The 19,558-nt window shown below is 40.8% G+C and overlaps 1 protein-coding gene across 1 annotated transcript in view; it reads left to right on the top strand.

Annotated features, from left to right (window-relative positions):
- Nucleotides 1–19,558, top strand: part of PKD1L2 (polycystin 1 like 2) — a 36,296-nt gene that overhangs the window by 8,083 nt on the left and 8,655 nt on the right. The window contains exons 8-33 of the mRNA XM_039721537.1: nt 152–250; nt 971–1,020; nt 2,217–2,319; nt 2,904–3,114; nt 3,723–3,843; nt 4,090–4,231; nt 5,064–5,264; nt 5,404–5,549; nt 5,998–6,192; nt 7,029–7,154; nt 8,494–8,643; nt 9,563–9,711; nt 10,519–10,645; nt 11,542–11,676; nt 12,368–12,593; nt 12,852–13,045; nt 13,447–13,677; nt 13,899–14,000; nt 14,192–14,370; nt 14,716–14,862; nt 15,367–15,566; nt 15,722–15,948; nt 16,459–16,672; nt 17,581–17,809; nt 18,555–18,783; nt 19,221–19,317. Coding sequence (XP_039577471.1) covers nt 152–250; nt 971–1,020; nt 2,217–2,319; nt 2,904–3,114; nt 3,723–3,843; nt 4,090–4,231; nt 5,064–5,264; nt 5,404–5,549; nt 5,998–6,192; nt 7,029–7,154; nt 8,494–8,643; nt 9,563–9,711; nt 10,519–10,645; nt 11,542–11,676; nt 12,368–12,593; nt 12,852–13,045; nt 13,447–13,677; nt 13,899–14,000; nt 14,192–14,370; nt 14,716–14,862; nt 15,367–15,566; nt 15,722–15,948; nt 16,459–16,672; nt 17,581–17,809; nt 18,555–18,783; nt 19,221–19,317 — 4,230 coding nt within the window. The remainder of the gene's footprint in view (nt 1–151; nt 251–970; nt 1,021–2,216; nt 2,320–2,903; nt 3,115–3,722; nt 3,844–4,089; nt 4,232–5,063; nt 5,265–5,403; nt 5,550–5,997; nt 6,193–7,028; nt 7,155–8,493; nt 8,644–9,562; nt 9,712–10,518; nt 10,646–11,541; nt 11,677–12,367; nt 12,594–12,851; nt 13,046–13,446; nt 13,678–13,898; nt 14,001–14,191; nt 14,371–14,715; nt 14,863–15,366; nt 15,567–15,721; nt 15,949–16,458; nt 16,673–17,580; nt 17,810–18,554; nt 18,784–19,220; nt 19,318–19,558) is intronic.

Genomic DNA, 19,558 nt, shown 5'->3' on the forward strand with positions numbered 1-19,558 from the left:
AAAAGCCTTTCAGCAGTGGACACCCATCAGAAACCCCCCTGAAAACTCTTAACAGAAAAGAAGGGGGTTTTCTTTACAAATTGGATATTATACCTCAAACCTGTTGGACTGGGCCCATGGCTACTCTTAACTGGCCCTTTGTCTTCTCTAGGTACTTTTGTAGTGAAAGTGGTGGCCATGAATGACTTCTCAAACATGAGTCTGGATCTTGGATTCATCACTGTGTTGGCAAACAGCTCCCATAAAAAAGGTAATTACATTAATCTGACAGTGCTGGTTTTCACCATGTAAGTGTCTTTTTGCAATCAGAGCATTTCATGGAGTGTTTATGGTTTGCATGTAGTAATTGCTTTCCTTCCAGCAACAGTGCTGAAAACTTTTGTGGAGGCTTCTTCCCAATGAAGGCAGATTCCCTGACTTTGATGTAGTCATAAATTAGCATCACTCTGTATATGTAACACATTGCACATTTGCTGTTTGTGCTAGAAATAATGAGTGAAGTTTATGGCTTGGGACATAGCTTTGAAACCAGAAAATATTTCCATCACAGCCGTCTCATAAATTGCTGTCACTAATGGCTTCTAGATGGCTCATCCTTGCATTTACAAGAGCAGATTATACCAGCAATAAAATAACCTTAGCACTAATTGTACTGAAAGTTTTCCAGTGCTTTCCATCAATTTTCCTCTGCACATCAGTGAAACTCCATCACCTTCTGTGAATATATTTTGATTTATACCATTATGTTTGAAGAATCAGGATAATCTCCTTTGTAGTCTGTGATGAGCTTGTTGTTACCATTTTACCTATTTGACTGTGCTGTTTGTCACAGCTCTGGAGTCTGATTCTTACAGCCCCATCTTTCACATTGTCAGAAGTGAAATCCTGTGGATTTAAGTCATATTCACTGAGGATGTCTGAAAGCTTTACAGGTAACCCTAAAATATTTTGTCTTTTTTGCATTAAACAGATTTTGATAAGGAAGAAGGCAGCTACAAAACAAATACCCGAAAGAAAAATGTAAGTGTTATTTAAGGATCTTTCTTTGAAATTGCTTAGAGATTTTTCTTACCAGTGAAAGTGCTGTATGAGACAGGGAAAAGAAATATTTGTAGCATAGTAAATTATGAACTAGATGTTCTGTTCCCCATATGGCTTAACACAAAATCTATACCACAAGTCTTGGAGACAAATCTGTTTACAGGCATTCCATCTACAATTCATAAAAAAGATTAAAGAAAATGAACTTATCACAACAATTCAGTTTTGGAAGTTAAAATGTGTTTAGATTACTTTTTAATTCATCTACTTGACTAATGTAAACCTCTCTCTGGAAAGTGATCCTTCAAGTAGAGTTTAATATATTTTATATGGTTCCCAAGTGTTTTCTGCTTCTGTATTGGAGTGTTTAAATTATTTTGCAATGAAAAATCTTCCAGTTTTTGGCAAACTAAGAAGTTAATGATACACCAATTGCTAGCAGCTGTCCAAATTTAAATAATAAAAATGCCAGATAGAATGTTTTATCATATTAAAAGTCTAGTTTTTAACTATAATACTAGCAGACAGACATCTGCTATGGGAGATATACTGTTTCTCAAGAAGCCATCATGCTTTACAGATTGCCTGTAAAAATATATTGCATCAGAGGAATATAAATCTAATCCAAACCCAAGTTGATCGCAGTTTGGTACACAGACAAACTCAGCTACCCCTTCTCCTCTTTGTTTATAGCTGCAAAGTATCCAATTAAGATAAAAAAGGAATGCACCAGAAGACAAGTGGTTGCTCAAGGGCTGGAAGTCTTGGTCCAGATGTGAAGGTTTAATAGGAATTAATTTCCTAAGTGCCTAGTTTTGAAAATGGGAGCTGCACTCCTAAACCAATTCTGCATTTGGGAGAATTTTGCCACACAATTTTTCTGTCCCATCTTCTTCTATTCCCATAGCTTCTACTTCCACACTACCTCTGCTAAGAGAAAGATCATTAAAACTACAGATCTGCATCCAGTGATTTGGGGTCTAAACTTACAGATCTTTTTCGTTAAAAAGAAGCAACATATGTATGTGTTTCTACATGCTTGTGTTCTAACTGATACATTTACTTCTTATTTAGGATCACAAAATATATATTAAACCGAGTCGCATTAAAAAGAAGCAACATATGCATGTTTTTCTACATGCTTGTGTTCTAACTGATATTTACTTCTTATTTAGGATCACAAAATATATATTAAACCAAGTCGCCATGTGGATCCTTTCACAACTGTTACACTTGGCTGGCCAGACAGCAACAATTCCAGTTTTCTCTGGACCTGTGGTTTGTGCATTTCCCAACCTTTTTCACCAACTTGTACTTGATGAGTGACAAACTCACTGTTGTGTCAGATCCAGTGTTGAAAATCTAATTTAAGGATTTTCTGGCTTTAAAGTTTGCCACTCAGTGTACATGAAGAATGTCCTTCTATTCTACTCTAGTTTTTGGACCAAAATAAATATGTATATAATATGGCATAGTACTCCATTATGTCTTCTCCCAAAGGTTTCAGTTTTTCAAGATCTACCTGTCCTAAGCTTCACTCTCATAGCCAAGGACTAATCCCAAGTGATTTACACAGGCATTTGCAAAGTACATGTGTCTCAATAAAACAGCAATAATTAACATTAAAAATGATGCAAACACATTTCTGGCTGAAAACAGGATTGGGATTCAGGCCATCTGTGTTCTAGCCCCATAATTATCCCTGACCTGATACATGACTTTGGAAAAGCTTGTACTCTAATCCAGATTACCAACTCTTTAAATTGTGTTAAAAAAAACTTGTCTATAAAGCTCTTTGAAACTTATGGCAGGAAAGTCCTTTATAAGATGCTGTCCTAACTATAAAGGAAATGTTTCTGCAGGAGCTTGCTGGCCTGCCTGGAATGAATGTGTGAAGCAACAGATAATCCTAATCAACCAAAGTGAGGTGCAAATCCCACCTTCCTGCCTTCCTCCTCCGAAATCAGCAGTGACTGTCAGGATTACTGTCCAAAACCATGGCAGTGAAGAGAGGCAGGATGAGCAATGTCTCTATGTGACTGCAAAAAAACAAGAACTGCAACTGGAAATCAGGTCTGGTTTTAAACCCTGGTATTCACAGGTTAATATTATTATTGCACAAGCAGAGTGCAAGGCCACTGTTTCCAGTAATAATGATAATAAAGTAGTATTGTACTTTTAGAATCATATAGTCCTAGAATCACAGAATGGTTTGGGTTGGAAGGGACTTTAAAGATCATATTGTTCCACCCCTCTGTCATGGGAAGAACACCTTCCACTAGATCAAGTTACTCAGAGCTCCATCCAGCCTGGCCTTGAACACTTCCAGGGATGGGGCATCCACAGCTTCTCTGGGCAACCTGTGCCAGGGCCTCAACACCCTCACAGTAAAGAAAACTTATTGTTAAAAATCAGTTTACATCTTACCATTATAAAAATTACTGACCAAAGAAGTCTTGCTGCATTTTTCAGTCCATGTTTCTGAACACAATCCTTTTACAAACTGAAACACATTCTTCTGAAAACTACTTAGGGTTTTTGACCCCACTGCATCCTTCTAGTGTTGGAGATTTCAATGTGTCACCCTCATTGAAACTACAGGAATAAATGCCAAAAGATATGTATGAAATTTGTCCTAGACATCTCATACTATGTGTAACTCCCATCTTACTTCCTTACAGGTGTGAGGCAAACTGCAAGCCAGTGAATGTTAGTGATGAAGTTGTTTTGAGTGTCTCTGCACAGGAGGACTCCCAGGCCATATATTATAACTGGTATTTGGATAACACATTCCAAAACAAGGTGAGAGCACCAGATTTGTCAGAAATACTGCACAAAAATAAATATCCACAAAGCCATATGGCCTCAGAGGGATATTTTGTCAAGTGGATGCTTAGAAAATACTAGTGAGGACTGAGACAATGGGGTGCCTGGATTGGGAGGGGTTACAATGAAGGACACCAAACTGTCACCCTGCTCCTGATAAATCACAACAGAAAGAACAGTAAAAAGCCTCTACTGCCATGTGTTTTCTGTCTGATTTTCCAGTCTACAACCCTCCCTCTAGCCTGTGGCCTGACTGGTTTCCAGCAAAACTCTTTGAATTTGCTTCAAAGCAACTCATCTGTGTTAAGAATGACCAGCTCCTTCTTGCAGACACAGGGAGAAGCTTTTCAGATTAAAGTAACAGGTAGGGGCTAACAGGGGTTTTAGGGTTTACAGACTCCTTTGACATAATCTCTGCTGGCATGACATCATATTGATGTCACACCTGCATAGCCTCACTGACAAATATGAAGGTAAATTTGTCCACAAGTTGAAAGGGTTATTTTATATGCAAGTTCTTTAAAATGATGAGGATTTAAGTTTGTTCTGGAGTGTTGCACAGCAGGAGAAATTCAGTTATCTTTCTCCAAGCTGTTTATAACTTTAAGGCTCACCTGAAACAAAGTTCTTCTAAATGCTTGTTCAAATAATACCGCTTTGCTTGATAATGCAGACATTAAAATACTGGAAATAGTTATTTTCCTTATTATTGATTCAGTAGCAGGATTTCATTCCTCGATAGCCCAGCCTGCCGTACGTGTGCCCGGTTGCTCGGTGGGGACGATGCAGACCTGACCCAGGCGCTGCTGGGGCACGGTCCAGCCCGGCACGGTCCCGCCTGGCACGGCCCTGCCCGGCACGGTCCTGCCTTGCACGGCCCTGCCCGGCACGGTCCTGCCTTGCACGGCCCTGCCCGGCACGGTCCTGCCTTGCACGGCCCTGCCCGGCACGGCCCTGCCCGGCACGGTCCTGCCCGGCACGGTCCTGCTGGGGCACCGTCCTGCCTGGCACGGTCCTGCCTTGCACGGTCCTGCCCGGCACGGTCCTGCCCGGCACGGTCCTGTCCGGGCCGGCCCTGCCCGGCACGGTCCTGTCCGGCACGGTCCTGCCCGGCACGGTCCTGCCTGGCACGGCCCTGCCTGGCACGGTCCTGCCCGGCACGGTCCTGCCTGACGCTCTGCTCCCTCCGCTCCCAGCCGCCACTCAGCGAGGCTACGGGGAGCGATGGTTCCTGCTGAGCGCCGTGCCCCCGCCCGAAGCCCCGGGCTGTGCCGTGAGTCCCGGGCACGGCTCGGTGCTCACCGCCTTCAGAGTGTCCTGCAGCGCTCCCGGCTCGGCAGGGTCGGGCCAGGCCAGCCCTGGCAGGCAGCTCACATATTGCTTCTATGTGACACCAGGTAAGTCCCCAGGCAGGGCACAACTCGCCCTGCTCTGCAGGGACACTGCTCACGAGTGAACGTGCCTTGAGTCCCCTGTGCTCAGAGAGCAGGAGGTGTCTGTGGTGTCTGCTCCCTGACCCCTTCTGTCCTGTTCCAGATTCTCTCCTGGATTGTAGCCCGGATCCTGAACTCTTCCCAGTTTATCTTCCACTTGGAGAAGAGGAAAATAATTTTACTGTACATGTGAAAATTATTGTTAGCAACAACGTTGGTGATACAGTTCAAACAAATGCTTCAGTGAAGGTACACAGTAGAATTAATTACTTTGAAGAACTCTCAAGTGGATAACTAACCCATAATTGACTTTTGGAGTTTCTTCCTGTTTTAGATGTACTGCTTCCTTCTAAATGTGCCATAATCACCATTTTTCCACCTAACAAGATTATTCTCTGTGTGCTCAAGGTCAAAAGATCTTCCACTGCCCTTTTTTCTAGAACAAAATCTAAAAGAATTGTTTGGATGTTGATTGAGCAGTGTACGCCTATTTACTGAGTCTGGAATTATTCTGCGTAGGCCCCAAAAGCCTTTTGCTTCTTCCCCAGCACCACAGTAAGGAGATCATTTAAAATGGGGAACATGAAGTTTTATGTCCCACTCTATCTAGGCTGTCATTAAGATGATCATGGAAGCTGTTCAAAGAAAATTGTAACAGCCTTGGCAATGTTGAGAGCATATCTGATTCCTTCACCAGGTTGGACCTGCAGATGTGATGGATGGGAACCTGACCCTGCAGGCTGTGGTGTCTGAGAAGGCAAACACCATCCTAAAAGATGGGAACAGCAGCATGAGTCTCTTCCAGCTGTACAAGTCAGTGACATCTGTCCTTAATCAGCAGATCCAAGAGGAAAGTTTTAACTTGTCTTTACAGACAAACACACGAAAAGAGGTCAGCAAAAACAAAACACTTGCTTTCTTGCAGTAAAATGTCACATAATGGACTCTTCATATTCTTTGACAGCCCTTAAGTAATAAAAAGCTCACGTATCCCCACTTGAAATCAATGAAGGTTTCAAGTTTCTAGCATCTGTCTCAGTGTTTGGCACAGGTCTCAGCTAGTTTTCACTATTTGTCTACATAAATTATTTGTTTTATCATTCATCAGTAAAACAGTTAATTCTCAATTGTTATTTCATTAATTTAAACTAGTTAATCTAAACCTGATTTTCCCAAGCAATTTAAATATCAATAAAATGGCATCTCCAGAGGGATAAATGTCCTATCTAATTTCCCCCAAAAGCACTAGATGGCAGGTAATTTTCTTTAGTCCATTTTAGCCACCAGTTGATATTTCAGTCATAAGCTGATATTTGTACAGTGCTTTGAGTGCCTCAGATGAAGAGATCTAGAGAATGTATCCTTCAATTAAGATTCATTATTTGAATAACATCAATCACACATGGCTCTGCTTTCTCTGGAAGTGGCATTTACACAGCAATTCACATACATTAGTACAAATTCTCACAAGTAACTCTCCTTGCTCTTAATGGATGTTAAGTGTATGAATTCTCTGTGCTGGGAGGTAACATAAAACTCGTGATTATATAATTACTAGGGCAAGTGGCATCTTGTCAGTAGAGCTAATATAAGCTCAAATGATCTTTGTTGTGGAGTCTTACTCTACTGCATAACTTACAGCAAGCCTGGCTGTCAATACACAGCACTACTTTCACAGTCCTAATTAGCATCTTATTCCTTTGCCTAATTATCCCTTTTCATCTCAAGCTCCGAGGGCTGATGCTGACAACTCTCTCTGTTGTTAACATAACATCAATGCAGACTGCTCTGAAGATGTCAGAGGTATTGAAAGAAATCACTTACAGGAGTGAAGAGCTGTCTGTCTCAGCACAGGTAAGAAGCAATTCATCTTATATCTCCTCACACTAATAGTAGAGACTCTAATTATCCCACTGACCTTGGAAGAGTTTCAGTGCCTTATAATTATCTCTTCTTACCCATTTTTTCAAATGTACCAGCATGTGTATTTTGACCAGCAGTATTTTGACTCTGTTTAGAATAAGTTCAAGTCTCAGATATTGTCCCAGCAATCTCTACAATCCAGGATATGACCATTACATTTATCATAAATTTTTGAGACAGAATCCTTAACTTTTAGTCAGAAACATGTCATGTTTTCTCTTGTATAGCCCTTTTAGAACCCTGAAGAACTGCCCCAAGAGGCTTTTCTTGAGGGTTTTTCTCAAGAGGGTTTTTCTAGAATTGCCCACATTCATTCATCCCTGATCCTCGCACTGCACAAAATGCACATAGGCAATGAACATGTCAGCACCCAGAGGAGCTGGGCACAAATGTGCAGATTGGTCTCACAACAGTATCTCTTGAGTCCTGTCTGGGAACAAGGCATTATTGGTAGATGATGCTATTTATGGTTATGGGGTGAGCATATGGCGGGACAGAACAAACTGTCACTGGGGGAAGTTTCCCAAATATGCAGGCAATACAAATATCCTGATTTCTGATGTATTACGGAGTTGGAGCCAGACAATGGCTTGGGAGCATTTCAGCAGGATGTGGTTAATTTTGGCAAGACAAGAACACAGCTCAAATCCAGCCCTCACCCTACAGAAAGGCTGCTCAACATTCACAGGCTGTGGGGATGGATGTGTCCAAGCCTGCAGTGAATTTTCTTGGCTCCTTCACTATCCTGGGCTAAATTCTGGCCAATGCTTTCCCAGTCCCAAAGCTGCATCCAGGCACAAAATAAAAATTGTAAAACTCATTCTCCTTTGGCACTTAGCACTTTGGCACTAAGATAGAAACTTATAACCTAATTTACTACTTTACTAAAGTAAAAAACTATCCTTGCCTAGGGTTTGACAGACAAGTTTATAACCTAATTTACTACTTTACTGTATACCTAAAAACTATCCTTGCCTAGGGTTTGACAGACAAGCTTCTTTCAGATTTATTCATCTTTTTATGGATTACATCTCTAGAAGCAGGCTGCATTTTTCATGCCTGTGTTCTATTTTGGTGTACCATCTAGTATATCATCTTTATTAGCATTTGAAGTATTACCCCAGCACAAATAATTCTAGTAAAAATGGCATTACCCACTAATAGTCCCAAAAGATTACTGCTGTTGCAATATTCAGTAAATGACACAAGTGTCACTTCTGTCATTTGTAGTGCCAGCACATATAAACTGCTCCCTGTGTTTCTCCTGCAGGTGGAAGCCAGCAACACTCTGAGACATGTCAGTGCCTCCCTGCTCACTGTAAACACAGAGCACAGCAGAGATGGTCAGGAGTTAAAGGAAGCAGCCAACTATCTGTTTAATGCAGTGAGTAGTGTTCTTAAAGCTTCTGTAGAAATCAGAGCTGGGAACACTTCAGTGCCAGAGGTAATTTAGATTTAGCCCTGTTTGTACTGTACTGTGTGTGAATATTTGTTTGCTTTGAGAGGTTTTTAAAATCTCTGTTGTCTCTTGTATTTTTAAATTGCCACTGGGAAAGGTTCATTGTGATACCTTGAATACACTTGAAGATCAGAGGAAACTTCTCCCCAGTTAGACATGTTAGATTGAATATATATTAATGAAGAGGATAGAGGTCTCTTAAGATTTGTTACATTGAAAGCTGAACAGGACAGAGAACACAGCATCAGCTCTCACCTCTAATCGATGACAAGCACATTGCGATTTTTCTCAGATTTGCTTCTATCCCCTCCTTTTGCCCCATAATCCAAGGAAGCCAGAGGTATTAAATATTCATGATTGCCACCACTACTTCCCAGCTTGAAGCAGCTCTGGTTGCTGCTGACACTTTTGCAGAAAGCTCTAATTATCTGTTCAGAAAGACACAACATATCTATTTTCCTATCTATATGTGAGAGAAAAGATTATCAACTGGACAAGTTTTCTGACAATAACCCACTAATAATACACAGTTGATATGTAATTAGGTCTTGCTTTTCCAAGTAACAAAACACTAACATGTGCAGCTAAGAGCATTAATACACAATATTACATTAATACACACAGTACATTAATATATTGATTGATGTAATGCTTGTAATTTTAATGTATAGAAGTTATAAATACTACAATACAGAAGTAAAATCTGTAAGGCATTTATTTGCCACAATGAGAATTACAGAAACTGAATTGCAATAGAATAGCGTTCTCTGAAATTAGGAAACTCATCACCAAGTTTGTCAGTTTAGTAAGACACCAAAATTAAATGGAAGCAATGACAAATAATGTGCAGTTTGATAATCCTGAGTACCTTTGTTGTAAGTTTCCTCCTCCAATTCTTTTCCAGAGTTCAGTGTCACACCAGCTCCTGAGTGCAGTTGAAAATCTCCAGAGTGCCCTTCTGTTTGGGAAGGCACCAGGTGATGAGCCAACAGTCCTCACCTCTCCCTCTGCCACAATGTACATGCACAGGTAAAAGCTGCAGCGTCCCCACTGAAGCTTCTGAGAGCTACAAATGTTAATTCCACTGTGCTTAAACACAATGTTTGGAACTAACTAAATACTGTAGCATAATGACAATTTCAGTAGTGCAACAAGTCTGATGTTAGTGACTGATAGTAAGAACAGTCTGGACTCTGGGAGCATTACCTTAGAAATTCCCATGCTGTGTGTTCTTTAACCAGCAGAGAATTTGCCACAATTTCCTGAATGAGGCAGTAGTCACTTACTTTTGAAATTATGTAGTAAACTCATGTCATACCAGCTAAGGGTTTCTTTTCTTTTCCAAGTTGCCAATAATGACATGTTATATGGAACTGTAAGCAGCTTGGCAGAAGCAAATATAATCCTGAGAAGCCTGACAAGCATTTTCCATCCCCTATAATCATCCCTAAATTATTCCCTTAGAGGCTGGTTTTCATCCACATCAAACTGTGCATTCAAATCAAGAGCATGTTCACACAGAAACCAAGTCTTTCAAATAGATACACCTTGGTAAAACTTCCTCTCCAGATGTGCCAATTCCACCCCTTTTTTGATGATTCTATGGTAGCATTACATGGAGTACTGCATCAGGGGCAGATTCATGTACAAAGCATTTACTGGCAGACTTAGAAATAGTTTTGCAAATAAGTTATATTCTTGAAGAGAGAAAGCTTTCTCTGTAGATATGAAGTCCGTGGTATTGATGTTTTGGTTTTTTTCTGGTGTTTTTTTTTCCTTTTGTTATTGTTTTTCTCTTTTATTCTGCTTTACTCTTGCCCAACCCTAACTGGACAGATTACAAACAGAAAACATGGATAGCACATCCATTAACATCTCCAATTCCAGCTCTGCCAGCTTTACTCTCCCACCTGCTTCCTCTCTCAATATTTCAGGAGCTGATGGTGAAACAGTGGATATAAGGGCAAGTAAACAGCTTTTATCTAACTCTATTTGATGTCCAGCTTACATTCCTGATCTAATGCTTTTAGAATCATTTATCCTTTCACAAGGAACACACGAGCATGTGTCATTCCTCCTGTCATGCCAAGAAAATTATTTGAAATTATTGGTCAAAGAAGCCTTCATTTATCCTAATTGCATGAGGTTGGTAGAGCAAGTTAAGGATAACTGAATTCTTAAATTCCCCATCCCATCAGCCCCTTCCATACACTTTGATTCACACATTCATGGCAGGAGCAGGCAATGGAATGAATCAAGACCTACACATCTGTTTGCTGTTTGTTTACATCTTATGGTCTGAGGAGGATGCAACAGCTCAGAGTCAATAGCACATTCAAACTAAACTATAGCAGCCTTCTTTCATCCCAGCAAGAAACACCTGAGTGTGGGGCACTCAGATCCTGCAGGAGACAAATGTGCTGATGCTAGCACGAACCCCATCTGAATTAGGACATGGTGTTTTTTCTCTCAGAACAATAGATGGCATATAATTGTCATATTTTCATAATAAATTTTCTGAAGATCTCTCTGGTGTGTTTGACCCTCTCAGGAAGCCCCTAAAGTATCTGCAAACATTTTTTTTTCATTTCACCTTTTCCAACTCTGCCAAAAAGGTGTCACACTGTATGGAAACAATAAAGATTGTTGTACACATTTCAAAATGAAAATCACTTTCAAGGTTTATAGACCCACCTTAGAGATAAGGTAGAGTATTATTTAAATCTTGATGCATGCATCTTGGAAGTCACCTTCTATTTGGGTCTGAGCTCATTCTTTCACTATTCAGCAATTCAGGGTGTGAATAAAATGAAGTATTGACAATAGCTCAGTTGTCTGATTGTTAATGTCTCCTAACAGATGGTGAGCTTTGCCATGAATCCCTTTTTCTCCAGTGACAGCAGTTTTGACATCAGTGGAACAGTGGGAGGTCTAAGTCTAACTGGTCTGGATGGTTTGATCATACCAGTCAGCAACCTCAAAGAGAACATTGAGGTAAATTCATTTCCTAACTATTTCCTAACTCTCACCCTTTTTCCCATTTTTTCCCTCTCTCCATTAACAAACTGTCATTTGTGTTATCATTTGTGAGGTGAACACAAATTCTGGTAATGTTCATTACATTAGATAATGGGCTGATGCTGTCTGTAGTTGTCATGGAGGGATTTGTTTGTGTGGTGAAAAAACTAACAAATATTTCTATCTGCTCTTGAAAAGGAGGCATTTTATTCTTCCTTTAAATTAATGTAAGAATGCTAATGGTTGTGGGAATAGATTCCAGATTACAGTCATCCCAAAGCAGAATGTGAAGTCTGATTTCACCAACCAACTACTGTATTTATTGAACACCTCTTTGGCTTCCTAGCCCATGTATAAACTGACATCTAAATCATTCATACATGCACTTTATGCAGCCAGTGTCTCAATCATAATCACAGTTCTCAGTTCAGAAATGCACTAACCCTAACCCTAACCCTAACCCTAGGCTTTGTGATGAGTCTGCACAGATTTCAAATTAATTTTTCAGAGGTTAGTTGACATTAAAAAGAAAATTACTCTGAAAGTGGTATTTTTGCTGGCCATGATTTTCTGATGTCATGAAAAAAGATAATCTAGCATGTGGCTGCATGCTAAGAAGAAAAATGCTTTTCTGTATTTAAACCTATGTCTTTTTGCTTAAAAACAGATCATGTTACCAAGGCTTTCAGCAACTCAGGAAGATAAGATTCTGTTGAATCTGGGCAATTATAGCACTTTTCAAGTAAATGTTACCTCAGAAAACACATCTATAGTGATCCACCTGGAATCTGAACATGACGTTCCACTAATACTTTACTTGGGGTATGGTTATCACCCAAATGAAACCAACTATGATATGAAAAATCAACTATTCTATAAGAAAACTTCTGGAGGTAAGAGAAATGGTTAGTGACTCATGAACTAGCAGAATGAGCCTTGATCATGAGTTCAAGTGTCTAGCTGGAAAGAAACCTCATGCTTCAAAGTTCCAATCTCTGGAATAAAGTGTTCAATAACAGGAGGAAAGATTGATTTGATCAATGAGTTGCTACGAATGATTTCACACCTGTTTCTTTGGTTCATTTATTACATGCATGCTTCTGAATTAGCCTTTCTATATATACATTGAAATGAAAATATTTGTGTTCAAGGTGACATGAACAGCTGGGTTCTCAGCCCAGAAGAACTCATTTTTGGAGAGGGAACCTACTATTTCATGGTTTTACAAGATATGGGAATGGATTCAACAGTCTACGAGGGGCTAACCATAAATGCCACTTGCTTTGCATCCCGCTGTGTATTTTGGGACGAGCACCAGGGAGGCTGGAACAGCTATGGATGTCATGTAAGTAGAGCAAAACAAAACAATGTGTCTGTTACACACTTCAAAGCCAGCCCTCATAACCACCATCTGTAGTAACTGACACCATGAAATAAGATCATTCTGAGATGTTTTAAGAAACTCAAGAAGTTTAGTCATATTGAACTAACCTCTAGACAACATTCCCATTTCTTGGGATGAACTTCTATATAAGAAGAAATTGAACCATTCTGATAAGGCCATAATATATTGCAATGCCCGTTACTGGTTGAGTGTTAGAATTAATATTCTTTATTGGAACTTGAACAATTTGGTGTGCAGCAGCTCACTAACTTACCAATATCAGCACTGTCTTTTCATTTGCTTGGTAAGTCATCTAATGCTTTGAAGAAAGTGTTTTATCAGAAATCTTTTCTGGGTTTCAGGTAGGACCAAAAACAAATCCTAGCAGCACACAGTGCCTCTGCAACCATCTGACCTTCTTTGGGAGCTCCTTCTTTGTCATACCCAATGCCATAGATGTCAGCAAAACAGCACAGCTCTTTGGTACATTCGTGGACAATCCTGTGGTGGTGACAACTGTAGGATGCATTTTTCTGATATATGTGCTTGTAGTTATTTGGGCTCGAAGGAAAGACATCCAGGATAATGCCAAAGTAAGTCTCCAGCTAATAAAGTCAATGTATTCAGGTCAATTCCCACCATGTCTAACCTGTTTTAATAGGAAGTCTTTAACCAATCTTACTCCTTTCCCTGTAACTCTCTGTTTACTGGTAAGTAAACATTGTTCACAAGATCACAAATTCCTACTTGCAGCTTTCAGGAATCTGTACTTACAGGACAGCTAACACACTGCCCATGTTGTGTGGCTCTGCAGGTGAAAATCACAGTCCTGGAAGACAACGACCCCTTTGCTCAGTATCGTTACCTTGTGACAGTTTTCACAGGACACCGCCGTGGCGCAGCCACAACCTCCAAGGTATCAGTGCACTGTGTAGGAGGAGTTTATTTGTTTAGTGAACTGGATGAATAATAGAGCACCTGAGGCTATTGAACAGGACAGCTCCAATGCACTGTCTCAGCCAGAAATCCCTTAGGTTTGATGAAAGGAAAAATAATCACACTTAGGATGGAGATGTGCAAATCTTCATTTTGCCTTTTTATTTCCAGGTGACTCTCACCCTCTATGGACTGGATGGAGAGAGTGAGCCCCACCATCTAAATGATCCTGATACACCAGTCTTTGAACGTGGAGGAGTGGATGTTTTTCTCCTCTGTACTTTCTTCCCTCTTGGGGAACTGCAGAGTATTAGATTGTGGCATGATAATTCAGGGGACAGTCCATCCTGGTAAGTGGTCTGGAGATGCTGGGAAGTAAAAATCCACAAAAAACTTTTTATAATGACAATGACTTTTCCTTTCTAGCACTTGAAAATTATCCTTTCTGCAGTTCTGGAAAGAAAAGTGTTAGATTCTAGTTTTTGCAGCTGAATAGGCCAAATCACTGCCTAAAGTGGAAGACCAGGAGTGTTTCCCATATCCCTTGTCCAGTACAGGGTGGGATATGTCCTGTGCCTTACAGTTTAGTCACCCCAAGTAGCTGAAAGCCAGAGTTTGTCCTCCACAGTCTTGTTGAGCTCTGGATTTCACACACTCAGTGGTGTGTGACTGTGCCCTGTGTGTTTTTCCAACAGGTATGTGAATCGAGTAATAGTCCATGACCTGGCATGGGATCAGAAATGGTACTTCCTCTGTAACTCTTGGCTAGCCATTGATATTGGAGAATGTGTCCTAGATAAAGTGTTCCCAGTAGCAACAGAACAGGACATGAAGCAGTTCAGGTACCTCCTATTTAATGGATTTTTTTTCTCTTGATAGCAGTCAGTCTGAAAAAAACAAGCATTAAAAAACCAGACCAAAGCCCAAGTAAAAAATGAAAACAAGGAAGGTCTTTCCACTGTCCTTAAAGGGTTCTGAATAAGGGAGAGAGGGAGGATGGTTACATAAATCATTACCCTAATAGTAGTACCATACTGAAAATGTTAGTGCTGAAGAAGGATAGCCTGACAAACCTACAGAAACCCAAAAATCTTCTCTTAAGTGTCATTTTCTTAACAATTTAAATAGGAACTATTTGCTTTCCCCCTATGCTGTGTCCAAAAGAAAAGGACATAAGTAGCTATGACCATTCCATACAAATCAAGCCATAATATTTGATCATTTCTCCTGGTTATTACTTCTGCTGATAGTGCCTAGAAGCATAAAGGGTTGAGACCCTGGACTAGGGCTTTGTTCTTCCCTCTCCTTTCTACATATCCATTAGATTTCCCTCTTCTCCTTCCCAGCAATCTGTTTTTCATGAAGACCTCCAAGGGTTTCCAGGATGGGCACATCTGGTACTCGGTTTTCAGCCGCTCCCCTCGAAGCTCCTTCACGCGAGCCCAGCGCGTGTCCTGTTGCTTCTCACTGCTGCTCTGCACCATGCTGACCAGCATCATGTTCTGGGGTGTGCCAAAGGATCCTGCTGAGCAGAAAATGGATTTGGGTAACAATCCTCGCCGTTGCTTGGGCAGACAAATAGAGAGACAGCAGAATCTGGAAGCAAGAGTTGATTAAATGTGTTTTTTCACAAGAAAGAGACTTGATGGTTTATTTTGCCTGGGGTTATTTTTTCTTCTCTGTTCTGTTTGACCTTGACAGGTAAGATCGAGTTCACATGGCAGGAGGTGGTGATTGGCTTTGAGAGCTCCCTCCTCATGTTCCCCATCAACCTGCTCATTGTGCAGATCTTCAGGAACATACGACCCCGGCCAGCCCAACAGGGCACAGAGAAGAAGCTGGGGAAGAATGGCCGAGTGTCCCCAAGCCTGCCTTCCACCCCAGAGGCCACCCAGGCTGCCTCTCTCACTCCAGAGGCTGTGACAAAGGCAAGTCCCAGTGCGTCCTGCACTGCCCTCTGCTGCCACACACCACCGGCTTCCCCAGCTCCACAAATTTCCCTGTTCCAATGCCCTTCAGCCTGTCTGAAGAGAAAAGCCAATTACCACTGGTGCAAAGTGCCCACCTAAATGCAATCCTTCATTAAGGTCTGCCTTTGTACATCCCAGCCCTTGCACAGTTATTGTGTGTGACCAAATCACTGTGTTCAGGAGTTAGAGCACACACTAAGCAACACAGTGAAGATAAAAGGTATCATGGACCACATCTTTCTCAGCTTAGGTCCTCAGGCAGGCACGCTGCCCTTTTGAACCACAAAAGCTGCCTTGCTGAACTCACTGAAATCTGCCTGTCACATCCAGCACTGTAGGATGTGCTATTCTTATCTATTCTGGAGATTTTAGCAGTTGGTGCAGCTCCCAGCCAGTGGTACTGTCAGATCACATCAGCTTAAGCCACTGCAGCCAGAGTCACTGCTGTGTTGCTGCTGTCTTTCCTAGGACATAAGAAGAATTGCCAACTCACTCTTTAAAGCCCTGAAGACTCCATCTCTCACCTCAACACCAGACCTTGAAAAATCAACTAATATCAACACACTCCTGCAATTGGTTGAGCATGTCATCTGTCAACAGAACAGAGCTGGGCAAGAGCTTTATGATGAGAGCAAGAAGGATGGCCCTATAATTGTCACATTGGGTGCTATGGATGTCCAAGGTAAATAGTACACTGTGAAATAACTGCTGAAACCCTTGCAATGAAAATGATGATAGCACTGGATGTGATGATCCAAGTCCTTCCTACATTCTGACTCAAAGGCAACTACAGAATCACAGAATAGCTGAGGTTCGAAGGAATCCCTGGATCCCACCACAATGCTCAGAGCAGGGTCTGCAGGAGCAGAATTGCCCAAGAGCAAATCAGCCAGATGCTGAATGTCCCCAAGGATGAAGATTCCACAAATTCTCTGAGCAACCTACTCCAGTGTCCAATATCTACGTTTTTTCTTATGTTCAGAAATTTCCCATGTTTTAAGATGTGCCCATTGCCTCTTGTTCTTTCACTGCACTACTGAGCACCCAACTAAGTAAAGACAACTGTGAAATCTCTGCTTCTTGCACTGTAGAATCAAATGTTTGCTCTGGCTTGGAAGCTGGATCAGCATCAGAAATATCTTCGACCTGTAGGGTTTTTTTTTCTTCTTGCCTTGTGCTGTTGTTCCTTTCAGTCTGCCTCTCAATTAAAAAGGAATATATGAGTAAACAATCTCACTGATTTCATTGACTTACATTTAGCTTTTCCAGGGAGACTTCCAAGGTACTAATTGCACAGGTAAACCATGAACAAATTAACAGTTGATCTGATCTGACCTGTCTATTAAGATTTTAGGAGTTCTGTTTAACTCAGTTGCCTTCTGGAAAAAGTTCCAGGCCATTCCAGCAGAAGAGCATTAAAGCATTAAGCTCTAGTAGTAAAGCTGCTATTACATGTCTTTTCATATGTTAGTCTTCACTTCATCACATTCATGATCTTTAGCTCCAGAGAAACCACCCTTTGTACTGAGCAGTGTTTTAATCTATTTATTTTCCCAATAAATAAATAAATAAATGATTCTTTGCCTGCAGAGAAAACAAGAAGTCCAACTCCAGAGAAGAGAATTTGTGACCAGCTGAAATACAGTGATTACCATCGCTGCTTGTACCTGCAACTCCAGCATGTGGAGATGGAGCTGGAATTACTGGGGCCCCATAAATTTCAGATGCCTCAGAGTTACACACAAGCTGTTTGTCAGGTTCAGCATATGAAGAACCTCCTGGAGAACCAAATCTGCTCATCAGCATCCATCAGTGAGGGGTAACCTAGTTCTCATTCTAAGTATAAGTGAATTCAGGTCATGAATTCAAAATTGGACAGGATGACAGAGCCCAAATAATTACTGCTTAGCATGTGCTAGATAACTATTATTACATCTGTAAAAAGAACTCTTACTATTATACCACTGCAGGAGCTACAAAGAAATTTCCATGCACTGTGAACTGCAAACAAAGGCAATAATGACAGATCATTGCTGTTTGTCATTTTTGCCTCCAAAATGGAAAGTTACAATAAATGCCATGTGATAGTAAAGGGCTGGGATAATCACCCAGCTCCAAAGTCACAGAAGTCTCTTAAAATGTATGGATAAAGAAAAATTAATAAGCAGACAAAAATAGTTCTGTGAAATATGATAATTAAGTTGGAAGTATTGAAAACAATTGCACTAATTACGTCACTTGGCCATTATGGTGATGGCAAGAGAGGTGTTCAGCAGCTTTAATGCACTCATAGCTTTGTCAGTAATTCTACTGGAGATCAATTATGCATGAACTGAGGAGTAAAGAAACCCATCACATTTATTTTGATTTTAGCTGATCTCTACACACTTCTTCATTATTGTTTCTCACTGTACTTTTTGTATCCATATATAACTTCATTAATTAAAAGAATATTTTGATTTTATATCATAAGATGTTGCCTATTCCCAGTGAACCTGATGACTGCGATTTTGGTTCCTGTTCCATCACAGACTGATTTTTTTCTCTTCTGATTCACTCTCAAGGTGGTCCCATACTCCAAACTTGTCCAGTGATGACAAGAAAGGTTCTCCCAGAGGGCTGCCCTGGTGGTTTGTGTTCATTGCTTGGTTCCTTGTGGCAGCCACCAGCGGTGTGTCCGGGTTCTTCACCATGCTCTACGGACTCCATTACGGCAAGGAGAACTCCATCAAGTGGCTCATCTCCATGGTCATCTCCTTCTTGGAAAGTCTTTTCATCACACAGCCCTTAAAGGTGAGAGCCTCAGAAATACAACCACCAGTCAAGATCAACTCACCTGCTGCCATTGCAGGAAGACAATGTAAAATGTTCTAAAGAGCTGCAGGATTTAAGATATAAAATGAGAAGTCTTTGCCCTTAAAACAAGAACAGGCAGGAGATTTAGAGTTCTGATGGGTTTTGCTGACATTAACTCCACTAATTTCATCTCCCTTGCTTTGTCAGTGTTTAATGAGGTTTCTGACTAGTGAGGATGTGTCACAGTTTAGCTGGACAAACCCCAGCACTGTGCACTGTGCACTCTTCTCTTGTTTATGGGCTGCATGGGTTCAACAAACCCAAAGCACAGTTGTTTTCCTGCAGTACTTGGATCCAAAGGGATCCAGGTCAAAGCCTGAGCTTCTTTATATGAAATATGGGAATATGGTGAGTCTATAACTGATTCCTTTTAGGTGCTGGGATTTGCTGCTTTTTTTGCTCTCGTTCTGAAGAAGGTGGAACATGAGGATGAAGAAAACACAGCTATTGATGGACATTTATCTGCACCAGGTAACTTCCTAAAAGTTAAAAATTATTAAAGAAAGTGCAGAATTCTCCAAGCTTTTGGAGTGCTTTATGAATGAATATGTGACTAAGCTCAACTGGCTTGCAATAAAACCTGTAACTATTCCACAACTTAGTTAAAATAAATAAGTGAACAGTAAAAAATTCACCTTTCATGTAGACTGGTAGGTCTTTATCTGACAAACATAACTAAAACCTCTCACAAAGAAATTTCCCACATCCTTTA

This window comes from Passer montanus, unplaced genomic scaffold (genome assembly GCF_014805655.1).
Source record: "Passer montanus isolate IOZ18808 unplaced genomic scaffold, ASM1480565v1 scaffold45, whole genome shotgun sequence".
In the NCBI taxonomy this organism is placed as follows: Eukaryota; Metazoa; Chordata; class Aves; order Passeriformes; family Passeridae; genus Passer; species Passer montanus.